Source organism: Acanthaster planci, linkage group LG18 (genome assembly GCF_054643075.1).
Source record: "Acanthaster planci isolate LZ-2023a linkage group LG18, COTS_SCS, whole genome shotgun sequence".
NCBI lineage: Eukaryota > Metazoa > Echinodermata > Asteroidea > Valvatida > Acanthasteridae > Acanthaster > Acanthaster planci.
In genome coordinates this window covers 11,254,472-11,266,494 of record NC_141794.1, presented here as the reverse complement: position 1 = coordinate 11,266,494, position 12,023 = coordinate 11,254,472, and the positions used below count along the sequence as shown (strand labels likewise).

The 12,023-nt window shown below is 41.5% G+C and overlaps 2 protein-coding genes across 3 annotated transcripts; one reads left to right on the top strand and one right to left on the bottom strand.

The window, feature by feature from the left end:
• Position 1: 1 nt before the first annotated feature.
• On the bottom strand, positions 2–4,750 carry LOC110978746 (armadillo repeat-containing protein 1-like). 2 transcript variants are annotated; one of them, XM_022233986.2, is made up of 8 exons: positions 4,645–4,750; positions 3,976–4,177; positions 3,730–3,804; positions 3,414–3,505; positions 3,038–3,248; positions 2,507–2,623; positions 1,972–2,046; positions 2–1,403 (listed from the first exon to the last, which is right to left on the bottom strand). In XM_022233986.2, the coding sequence occupies exons 2-8, from the start codon at positions 4,048–4,050 to the stop codon at positions 1,206–1,208; spliced, it is 843 nt and encodes a 280-aa protein (XP_022089678.1). In that variant the 5' UTR covers positions 4,051–4,177; positions 4,645–4,750; the 3' UTR covers positions 2–1,205. The 2 variants fall into 2 exon arrangements, with proteins under 2 accessions (XP_022089678.1, XP_022089679.1); XM_022233987.2 differs by having other exon boundaries at positions 4,573–4,719.
• Positions 4,751–4,779: 29 nt separating this feature from the next.
• On the top strand, positions 4,780–10,976 carry LOC110978745 (mitochondrial fission regulator 1-like). The gene is made up of 9 exons (XM_022233983.2): positions 4,780–4,933; positions 6,069–6,195; positions 6,511–6,612; positions 6,985–7,127; positions 7,259–7,548; positions 7,795–7,922; positions 8,259–8,374; positions 9,055–9,247; positions 9,478–10,976. The coding sequence occupies exons 2-9, from the start codon at positions 6,118–6,120 to the stop codon at positions 9,556–9,558; spliced, it is 1,131 nt and encodes a 376-aa protein (XP_022089675.2). The 5' UTR covers positions 4,780–4,933; positions 6,069–6,117; the 3' UTR covers positions 9,559–10,976.
• The last annotated feature ends 1,047 nt before the right edge of the window (positions 10,977–12,023 follow it).

Sequence of the window (12,023 nt, the reverse complement as noted above, 5' to 3'; positions counted from 1 at the left end):
GTTTCATTCCTTTGAAGTCGCAAATTTATTAAAATTATGCATTGATTAACATTGTGTGTATTTACAATTTCAAACTCGGGGGGGGGGGAACTTGTGTGAAAATTAACATATACATGTACAGGGGATACTTGGATTTCTTACATGTGTGATCAATAACCAAAAATGTTAAAAATACAAACTGTTAAAAAGCTAAACCTAAACCGGTGTGCGGCAATATAGGCTTTGCCTGGTAGCCATCTTGCAGGGCAGTTCTTTTGTTCCACAGGGAAACCTCTTTTGTGCATACCTTGTAGAACAAAAGCACTGACCTGTAAGGTGTCAGCTATGCAAACCCTCTATTGCCAAGGCACATGTAAATTGTAGGTGCCAATCCTCAGGTACTGGGGCCAATTTCATAGAACTGCTCAAGCACAAACTTTGCTTAAGCGCAGAAAACCTTGCTCAATAAATCAGGTAACCAGCCAAAACTCCATGTTATGTATAATGTTTTGGGATTGTATTTAGCTATTTTTTGGTTAGCATGACAATTGGATAGAGAGTTTGAGCTGGTAACCCTTGTTTAGTATGCAAAGTTTTTTCCCGCTTAAGCAGATTTTGTGCTTAAGCAGCTCTATGAAATTGGCCCCAAATTACTACAGGTGCAATTTAAGACTCCCAGAAATGGGAGGGCCGGGCCTGCTGCTTCCCAAAATACCGGACACTAGACAGCTTGCCTGAATGATGGCTTACAGAATGTAGACAGAACTGCACTGTGAATCGAAAGGTAGTCACGCTGCTACAACATCTTTTCGCAAAGGGTCTCTTTATGCAAAGGTTCATTAGTTGTTCAGATATGTAGCAAACAAGCCTCCCTAAAATTTTTTTCAATGCAAAACCAAACTCATTTTCTGTCACACTGTACCTCCCTCCAATACTGTGTACTTTAACACGTTCCAAGGAAAATGGCCATAATTATCAAAAAACAAAAGAATTAGTTTTCAAAATATATAAAATGTTACATCAAAGGAACAAATTCACTTGCGTTCCATTTATACCTGTGCTGAATGACAGATGCTTTGCTCGTGTGCTGCACAATGCACTGCAGCCTCACTTCTTCGGCCACAGTTGGAACCGCGGGATAAACTTCCAACGTAACAGATGTTGACTCCATACGATTCTACTCATTTACAAACATGTACAAGATTTTAAACAAGCGCGCCCAGCGATCACCAGTAGAAGCTGGTTGAGATGAAGGAGGCGGCCGTGCTCAGCCAGCTGGTCTTTGGCTGCTGCTCCGCTTTGCCTTGTCGCACCACGGCCTTGTCCAGTCCCCTGACTGGACTGTCGTCTTCGGGGAGGTAGTCTGGCCGGGAGGCATTCTCCTTGTCGGCGGTGGCTGGGTCAGCGCCGAAGGATAGCAACACCTGAGAGTAAATGATAATGGTATAGTGGTTCAGATCATAGGTGAACCCCAGTCCAAGCAGGAAATGCAGATGATACTGCGGAGTTGCAATCAAGTCTTCACTGATTGTTGAATGACGGTAAGTGAAAATCTTCCAGCCGTAAGATAATTTATTAGATAAATCCTGGTAAAGACGTCGCATTCCAATCCCACGGATTTGTTGATCACCTGTTTTACTCTTGGCCCGACTTCAGTGGGATTTGATTTGTGATTGACTAGACTCTATTTCAGGATTGTCTGATGAATTCACCAGAGCTGGTGAAGGAAAAAGTATGCATGGAAGTATGGTGAAGAGTGCAAATTTTCGGCAGAATGTGCACAAAACCAGGATAAATCTCAGCATGAGGCCAATGGTGTGGAGCATCACTGCACAGTGGCAAAGCATCTCAAATGTCCTTCAGTACTGTTAATACTTGGCAGTTTACTGTTTTAACGGTTCTAACCCTTCAAAGCTTGCCAACTTCAAACATGTCCTCGCCTACAGGCTACAGCATAATGTGCTGTCTTATGCGAGTGCTGTGCTTACTCACCTCTTCTCCAAACTCATTCTTGAGGACTTGCTTGGCAGACATCGTCTCTGTCCGTGCAACCGCTGCTATAAGAAGCTGTGGGAAAACGGACATTCAATCATGTTTTAATAATTTGTGATGACACTTAAAACAATATGTAAGACAAATATAAAATATATCTGCATATATTCATTTACTTATGCCATTTAAATTCATATTGTTGGAAGTTCATCAACTAAAATTTCTCGTCAGAAAATTTTATCGTTGTCAGACACTTGGACGCTTCTTAGAGACAAATCTTTATCTTAGCACATTGTCCGGTAAAAAACAAAATCACACACAAAACAACTTTGCATGTTCGAATGTAATTCTCGTATCAAGGTTGGTGGGACATATTACCTAGCTATAACCCGAACCTAACGAGGAGAAAAAAACAACTTTGAGAACAGAATTTGAAATGCATAGGATTTCAGATTACAGTAGGCCTACTTTGTTACAATAGTGTTTTTAAGTGTTGGCTCTAACTCTTTCCAACGCTCGTCATTTCAATCTTTACCTCTGGTTTGAGTTCAGCCTTTGTTCTTAAAATACATCTCTTTCTGAAGAGGTCAAAGGTAAAACTGATCACCCCTTTGACTTTGAGAAGTTCGTCCTCACAGGCCTTCCTCTGTTCCTGTTGAAACAAACAGAATTAAAGGTCACTTTAAGTCTGAGACATGGTTGCATGAAGTTTGCTGCAAGATGGTAACGATTAGCCTATTTGAGGTATGGCGTACACAATAGGGGGCGCTATTTGGTTTGGGTAAATTCTTTTGTGTTTAATCCGAATGTACCACAGACTAGTTCTGTGTACATATAAATGCACAGACTGTTAGATTGCATCCAAAACTACATGAACATTTCGTGATCTGCGCATTCCAGAGATGGTGGTTGCTATGCAAAAGCTTGCCCCGAATCACAAGGTATAGCAACAGTGCCTTTAGTCTAGGGAATTCAAATTGTTTTGTTAATGTGCAATCAGATAACTCAGTGTACCAGATTTTATTCAAATTTAACTCGCAAATGGCTTATCCCGTTAAGGTCTCACCTGATCATTTAGTCCGTTCAACTGCAGCGTGACAACTTTCCCCTTCCTGTTGGTCGAGCCTAGGAAGAAGGCCTTGTTTTCCTTGCACTTGGGCACTGGTCTGTGCTGGGTCGTGTTCTGGGTTTCCTTCAGGGGACTGGGGCTGGGTGGGGTCGTTAATCTGTCATGGATGTCTCTTGCTAAATTCTGTGCTCTCAAACTGTACTTTGATCTAAGCACAGAAAAAACCCACAATATTTTAACTTTTTAAGATACATTTTAAATTTGTGAACATGTTTGAGCCAATCTTGAAGAAAATGATTGACAACTTACAAAGAAAGAAAAAAATAACAGAAAGTACAAATCTGTGATTAAGTTGGGAGACATTTTGACTTACTTGTCCATGATATCCTGAAGGCTTATGAGCATGCCCAGTTCCTTCTTCATGATTGGACAGTTGCTGGGGCAATCAGCCAATAGCTGTAGAGTCTGTAATCAAGAACAAAGTAACATTCTTGAAATATTGAAGTATTTCCTGACTTACTAAGGCGATGAAAGTGTCTAAAAGAGTTACAAACAAGAAGAAATTGATGACCACTTGACTTAAGTGATAACAACTGGAAATAAGCCAAATTGGCAAAGATGATCATTTCATACTGTAGATATATCCTAGAGAAGATTTTGACGGAAGATTTTGACAAGGATCAACGAACCTCCAAAGCTGCAACCACAACGTCGATGTTATCATTGTCTAAGAAAAGAACCAGTCCTGGCAGACATCCTTGATCCTGCACAATGTAATAAATAACTGAACTGGTTAGCAAAATCGAACAAAGTTAAATTCTATCAGATCAACTACATGTAGAATAGAAATCATCATTAAATATTAACATATATTTCTCTTAAAATGAAAAAAAAACATGGAAACTCACTGAGAAGCAAAGTGAATATAAACTGACCTTTACGATGGCGTCTCTGTTCTTTGGATCGGATGCCAATTCACGAAGTTGCTTCACTACGGCGCACACATCCATTTTGTTTTTCGTAATGGTAATAGATGCAAATAATGCAGAGCAGATTTCTGAACAGATCGATCACTTTTGAATTTTTGAGTCGATGAGAATGTACACGTATGTATTGCAGTGCTGCTGTTGTCAGTGCCTGTGGAGAAATACCCTAAACGTCAACCTGACCATTTGGTAACAATGTCGCCTCACCCCCCCAAAAAAATCTAGGGCCCACAGCCAAAGTCCAAAGACAAAAAGAGCATAGGCCTACCAGTGCACAAAGCTGACTCAAACAGCGTAAACAAATTGAAGCAGACATTCTCAGACAACGAAATGTACTACTTGGTAGGCCGACCTAATAAACCAAACGCCACTCTCCGGGTAAAAAAAACCCTCCCTCAAGTTGGAAATGAAATGTCGCCCTCTAGTAGAATCGAACGACGAGCCACCAACACTGATCTCTAGCAGTGGTCACCAACCATAATAACGCAAGACTGCTGCCAACAAGTTTTCGACTTTAATTTCACGAATAATTTGAAGCCCAATTACCTGCTCAAACACATCCCTCTTACAACTGTCTTCAAACGTTACCACTGTTTATATATTTTCGAGAAAACTCACGGATAAATCGAAGATTTTGGCCTCAGGAAAAGCACACCCAGGATAACACGCCAATCCCACACTCCGCACACGTCACGTTCTGTTGTGTCGGCCTGGCAGGGTTTTAAAAATGGCTACCGTGTACGACGAGGAACGCTGATTGGCTGACGGATATCTCTGTCATATTTGATTGGTTCGCCGGCTTTCCGCACCGTCCCCAATTTGCATAAAACAGCACAAGTCAACGGAAGAGATCGAATTTGAGTGCTGCGAGTTAGTGAAGTTTTTCTGAATTTTCCCTTTGAAAAAGGTAAACGATTTCTTTAATGATTGTAACAATTATTTAGAATGCATTTGTGCATTGATATGCTAGCTTTCTGTGGTACTTTGGTTCTTGTTCGCCAAGAACATTTTAAATCATCGTTACTTTGTTTTGTTCATCTTCAACGCTCCAACATCAAGTCCAGTGCATGGCGGCGACGCGGCCGGGGGAGGGGAATTAGAATCGGGGGTCCAGCTGTACCATGGTTTAGAAAAAAGAGTTCTATATACTGACGCCACTTGACACCCTGTGCACAAACCCTTTGGGACTGGTCTGAATAATTCTAAGACGAGGCCTAACAATAGTAACATGCCTACGGGTAACCTTCTAAAACGACTTCGGACCTTTTTCCCCCTCCTGACTGCCTGAGTCCTAGTCCTAAATAGAACTTTTCTGGACATGTTTATGCTTTCTGACGGCTAGTACTAGTATTCACTGTAGAGAATAATTATTGGTGTCCGTAGGCCCTACATGTTATGGAACTCTTCCCCATGGTTGTGCCTAGGCCATGTTGGCGGATATGATAAATGTTATAGGCCTACCACTGCCCATGGAGAAATTCTACCTCCGTGCACTGCCTACTGCCTGTATGTGGAGGGTCTTTTTTGCTGGGCCTGTCATGCCAGTAATTTGTAAAGAATACAGTAGGCCTATGGGAAATGGAACCTAGGCCTATTAAAGCCTAAAGCTATAAAGACTACGTGTACTGAGGCTCTACCCCCCAGAACTGTGGAGTCCAACGTCCGCCCGGCCCCACAGTTCTGGGGGGGGGGTTGGTTGCATAAAAAGGGAAAAATAGGCCCAGGCCTATCAATCCCTGAGCAAAAATGCTGTTTGTTTGGGGTTCCCCTGCCCCCATGAACTGTGGGTTCGACATCGGCCATGGGAACACGCTGGATGTCGAACCCCACCGTCTGACAGCTCTGGGGGTTCCCCCTCACTCCTTATAGAATCGAGTTCATATTTTTCTTCTAAATGAATGACAAAATATAAATCATCTCCCTTCAAAACATTTTTACCAATGTATGTGCATCACCAGCACTAAAGCAGTAGGGTTAAACTTCATTTAGTCTCACCTCACAGTCATGATTAACATTGGCGCATCTGAAATGTTTAAATCCAGGATCACAAAGTAGAACATTCAACTGGGTAAACAGCAGAATTTGAGGCCAATGTCAGCCCAACCTGTGGACTTGGTGTTGTACATCAGAATGGTGCTGAATTATCTAGGGCTGGAGAGCAAGTACAGGGTAAGACTAAGTCCTCTTAGTTTAGTTCACCGGCAAAAGAAAGACAGCCTGTCAAGATGGCAGCCATGCAAACCCTCTATTGCAGATGTACATGCAAACAGTTTATCAAACACACCAACCATCTCTGCCCTCATGAGTTGTACTCCTGGGTGGAGAAGCAAATAGGGGTGAAGTGGCTTTCCCAAAGTAACATCATCCAGCTAGCTGCTGGAGTTGAACCCTGACCCTCTCATTAGGAGTAACAGATCTAGTCATTCGACCACATGGTACTCACCAATTGTGATCAAGTCCGTTCTTTCTTTTATTTTTTCTCAGGAGCACGTGAATGCTCGTGCTAAGAAAGGTCGTCATAGAAGCTTAGTTCGTCAGATTGGCACATCACTTCCTCTTAAACCAGTCCGGAGAGTTCACTTTCAGGTGGTTGACACATTCGGGTTTCTCTTGTTTTGGTTACGTTTTCAAGATATTTCGATTGCTATTTGTTTCTTACAACATATGCAGAGATAAGTGAGTTTACGACCTGTTAAATGGGCGAAAACGCGTTTACATTAGACACCAAAATATTAGCAAAAGTCCAGAAAATCCAACCACCCTCTTGACAATTGCACTGTAATGGTTAAAAAAAATTAATATCTGGGTTCCTGTTGCACATGCTGTAAAATTAATGCACATATGGAATGTTTTTCCTTTGTAGCACATTGCCTAGTAACTTACATGTAGGTTGTCTGCATTTTTTTTGTCTTAAAATCGTAAGTGTTGTGATGATTTTGAAGTTTGTTTTTCTGTTAGATTGTCAGTAGGAGGCATTATGCAAGGAGACAGAACAGAACTCCGCAGTTTATTGACGATGAATGCGAGCCAATGTACATCGCCAATTTAGCTGATTTATCATGGATTGACGTTTCTAGTCCTGACAAGAATGTCCGTGGAAGGTACGATTCTTAAGAACAGATTTTAAGATTTCAAGAAAGAAAGATGATCTCAAGTTATGTCCTTGGTTTGAGAAACGTTAGAGTCACGCTTCTTGCTGGTGAAAATGATTCTTTCTGTTTTATGTTGACAGAGCTGAGTTAAGACCCATCGTCAGTCGGAGAAAATCCCTCCGAACGCCGCGCCGGAGAACGTGTTTCATTCGCCGGCCGAGAGAGCCCGATATCAGTGAGTTGTCTGACGAACCGTACGCCTCACCGAGTGTGGAGTCTTTTTCGCGTTCGCTGTGTGCGCTGGATGCGTCGACCCCCGTCTACGATCCATCAGCCCTGGCAAAGATTGGCCAGTTGGAAGATGAGTTGTCAAAACTCCGAGCACAGATCGCACACATTGTGACTTTGCAGAGCCAGCAGCAACCCGCAGGTAATCAAATCTCCAAGAGATAAAGCAACCTTTTGATTCAGTTACCCTCTTGGCCAGACTCAAACCCATGGAAATCAGCTGTGTGTTACCAGGAATGCCCATCAGTCATTGGTGCAGAGGCAGTTGTGGTATATTGCCTTGCTCAGGGACATACAAGATAGTTGCTTGGATCTGTAGTTGTTTGTGCCATACCAGACCAGACTGTTTTCACTGCCTAGTTTGTCAATAAACTTGTTATCACTGCAGGTGCCACCCCGGCCCCCGTGCCTCCGCCACCCCCTGCGAGTGGGGGTCCGCCACCTCCCCCACCACCCCCTCCCCCACCTGTGGCTGCCTCAACTCAGTGCCTCAGTGTTGCCGGCCAAATCAGACTCGTGAGTTTTATAGTTTAAAGAAACCGTTTCAAAATCTGAAACAGTCAAATGCAAAACCTGCCGATTCACGTACAATTGAATGCTGAGACAAACCCAATGCAGCAGAAATTCCAAGCTATTTGATAAAGCAACATGAGAATCTGAAAACTCATGAAAAATAAGATGAAAATAAAAGAGAATTTCAACTTTTTCAAGTGAATGATTATAACCACGATGTAATCGTGATTATCGTAATGATAAATAGTGATTCGAAAAATTTAGATGCATTATCAGTTGAATATTCAGGGCTGAGGACAGAATGAAGTAAATAGCCACCAAATTGTTCACCCTCTCCAGAATCGCGCAAAGAAGGGAAAAGAAGATTCGAGTTCATCTATTTCTGATGGAGGCAAGCCCAACATGGCCGATGTCCTAAAAGGTCTTGGCTCAGTCAAGCTGCGGACTGTGGCAAGGTAATGTCTAACGCCAGTCCTATTGAGGGTTTGCATGGCTGACATCTTGCAGGCCAGGGCTTTTGTTCCACTGGGTATGCACAAAGGAAGTTTTCCTGTGGGACAAAAGAACTGCTCTGCAAGATGGCTGCCACGCATAGCCTTTACACGTACTTTGTGTGAGCCGCTGCAGAGGAAAGTCAGCTTTTACGGCTTTACATGCAGCGCATAATGGGATAAACATGATGTTTTGCTGGACGCACGACAGAGTGACATCTTGGTATGATAGTATTGCCGTGCCATGATGTGGCTTAGGTTGCATAGACAGAATCCACACTGCTGTGATCATCAAGAATCGACTATTTTACCGCCTCTCAGTGTGTACACTTTAGTCAAAACGATTTACTTTTATTGACAAGGCCTCAGAACGAATTCATATTGTATAGGACATGTACCTAGCAAAGAACAGTAGTGGAAAATTACATATTCAGGAAGTTGATTGTCAAGTCAAAAAAAGAAGTAGTGCCCTTGAGCAAAATTTCAGGTAGCGAACTGTATGCGATGTAACTCCTTGCTGTTGTGCGTTCAAATGCATGGGCAGTCCCCTGTTCTTAAGTACAATAGTGATTCACTTATCATAGCTACATGTAGAAGTTTCACGATGACACTGGCAGTGCATATGTTGGTTCTTTACAAACCAGATCGCCTGGTGGAACTCCAATCCGTCAGAAGCCACGGCCGACCACCGCCAACGACGCGGCGGCGCTGATCGCCCAGGCTCTGAAGAGGAAGTTTGCCCGTCAGAGAGCCGAAGAAAGTCCTGATAACAAGGAGAACAATGTCTGGGTGACGCCGTCACCAAAGAAGAACAGCCCCAGAAATGCTAGCCCAAAGGTATATCCACTATTTACTGCATTCATTGAAAAACTAGGGTTTCTGAATTTTTTGTCCCAGAAAATCATTTGCCAAGTCGTCACATTCAACCAGTGTTTTGGGACGTAGAAATAATTCAGTTAAGAAGTCTGTATTAGACAAACACAGCATTTTCACTAGAGAAAGATTGGAGCCTGCAACCCTCAGATTTTGACTTATAGGTTTTTTATTTGTTTCCTTTTGCTCTGCAGTTTGGACAGCACTTGCTAAAGCCGACCAAGCTGAGTCAGGGTACCAGATCCAGCCGCCCGCTTGTTGAAATTAACGTATAGCAGTCAGTGACTTGATCAAAGTCATCACGTGAGAAGTGCATGTCATGTTTCAACAATATGCAAGGTACCCAGTCATGTACATTTATGACGCTCATGGCTTGACATTTTCACTTGCATTTTGTGCCTTTGAATCGGATATCCTACACTGATGGCTTTGGAAAAGATTGTTTGGCCGTTGGCCAAATTTCCCAAGGTCAAAATCCAGAAAATATTGAAAGTGGCTAACCATTTGTGACTGGCTCCATAAGCTTTTCTTTGGTGTAGGTTTGAACCCTGTGGCATTTTGCAATCTGGAGGTATTTTGATTTTTGCATAATCATATCATACATATACAGAATTACTTTCAGAGATAAAGCCCTTTAAACACAGGAAGTGGAAAAAGAAATCAGCCAAGAAGAAAGTCTCTTGATACCCATAGCAACAGTTAGGTTTCTTGTATAAACTGTGAAAGTATTGATATAATAGAAGCCAATAACCAAGAATTAAAAAATCAGCCTGTCCACATAAAAAAGCCGGTCATGTGAAATAGCAGTGTCCCTTAATACCCTTTTTCGCAGACTGGGTCACATTTTGGCAATAGATGGTTTAAATAATTGTGCGAAATAACGGACCTGATTAAGGACATTTACCCCATCAATGCTTGGTATCAATTCTGACACTGCTCCTCTTTCGATGTGGGTAAAAAATATGAAGCTACATGGTTTATTAAAATTTGTACCATGTTCATTCAGTTGATGTTAGGTGGAAAAAAGTCTTACCAAATAAAGTGTACATTAATGTAAATGTTTGTAATTTTTGTATATTTTTATTCAGTTCCTGTAAGATTTGCTCACCTGTAACTTTTTATGTTTACTTAAATTTGTCTTTGTGCTTCGTGATTCTGAGCTTACAGGATAAAAGTCAACCTTTAGGCCAGCTGCACTGTCCTGTGCATATATCCCAATGAATTTGTAAAACTTCTCAGCAACCCAACGAACATCAGGTGTTGTGCAGGTATTGGTTTCTAAAAGTAACAGCGAACAATGTAAATGGCAAAATGACGTCAAGAACAGCTCATAAAAAGTGGCTGTCGTATACAAATTGCACGGTGCATGCCCCAATTAGTGTCCATCTAGTTACAGCACAGCCACCAACTTGGTCTTTGCAGGACGCCCCAATTACGTTTGAACTCCTCCCCCAACGAGGGTATTACATATACGTGGATGATAATATTCAAATCACTTGGAAAGGGAAAACATGAAAGTGAAATTAGGCTAGGACAGTCCTCCCAAATTCACAGAGACTTACACGATCAGATTTGGAGGATTTTTAAATAATTTTATTTCTCAGAATAACCTTTTAAAATTGATTTGTTTTCTTAATAGAATATTGAGACATTCATAATAACATTAATAAAAGAAAATTCAATATACAAAAGACTTTGGCGGGCCTAGTGAAGTTCTTGTCAAAAAAACTATTTGTACAAATGTTTTAACACCAATGCTCATAAATATAGGTAATAAAATTTGAATGGAACACCTAAATACATTGAACTTAAGAGGAATAGAATTAAAAGGAGAAAAAAATTAACACGTTGCCATTTACACACTGACTTGAAACAAAATGGGAAAGAATCTTCTCTACAAAACTGAATGGCCAAAAGATAACTTATTGTTTTCATTTTACAAATACTGCAGTGTGAAGTTATCTTTTTTGACTTTTTTTTTAGCCGACTTATTGCAATTAAGAACGGGTAAATGATGCTTTAACTTCACTTACCCCAAAATTGGATACTGTTTTAAGAAACAATTATTGCAAATGCATGCAAAATATAAATAAAACTTCTTACAGTGAAATTCTATACAAAACCTTAAAAAGATGTATAGGTGAAGTTAGCCAGTTTCCCGTGCAAAATGTTGTTTATTTCCCCACAATAACTGCTACAAGAAAGATGGTGTAAAGCAGCTCACTCATGGAGTGGTGAATTCAAAACTGTTGCAAAGCGCACCTATAGAGGCTTTACGTGGTAGCCATCTTGCGGGGCACGGCTTTTGTTCCACAGGATATGCACAAAGGAGGTTTCCCTGTGGAACAAAAGAGCTACCCTGTAAGATGGCTATCATGCAAAGCCTCTATTCTACTTTGTACACAGTTGGGCTGTGACTAATATTATGGCTATGGCTGATAATGATACATGTGCCTTGGGAGGCCAGTGGCTAGCGGTTCTTTCCATATAAAACAGACACGTGTGCTGCCGACAGCCGTAGCCACGACTTTTGGACGTGTCTGTCCTGAGCCCAGCTGTCCAACAATGCAATGATACAGTTATCTTTAAAGGGCCTTCTCTAAAATAAAAAAAAAATCTCATCTCTGGCATTTCCCTCTTTCCTTGATCCATTGTCACAACTTTACGGCTCAAACAAAAACAATAGACTCTCAAAGGGTGGCTTTCTATGGTACGGCGGCCATGTAAATCTTCTTACAGT

Coding starts and splice junctions, on each gene's coding strand:
- LOC110978746 (XM_022233986.2), bottom strand. CDS start 4,050: ATGGATGTGTGCGCCGTAGTGAAGCAACTTCGTGAATTGGCATCCGAT. Junction 3,805..3,975: donor ACAGAGACGCCATCGTAAAG/GTCAGTTTATAT, acceptor TACATTGTGCAG/GATCAAGGATGTCTGCCAGG. Junction 2,624..3,037: donor TGAACGGACTAAATGATCAG/GTGAGACCTTAA, acceptor TTGTTTCAACAG/GAACAGAGGAAGGCCTGTGA.
- LOC110978745 (XM_022233983.2), top strand. CDS start 6,118: ATGTCAGCCCAACCTGTGGACTTGGTGTTGTACATCAGAATGGTGCTG. Junction 7,128..7,258: donor GACAAGAATGTCCGTGGAAG/GTACGATTCTTA, acceptor TTATGTTGACAG/AGCTGAGTTAAGACCCATCG. Junction 7,923..8,258: donor TTGCCGGCCAAATCAGACTC/GTGAGTTTTATA, acceptor CACCCTCTCCAG/AATCGCGCAAAGAAGGGAAA.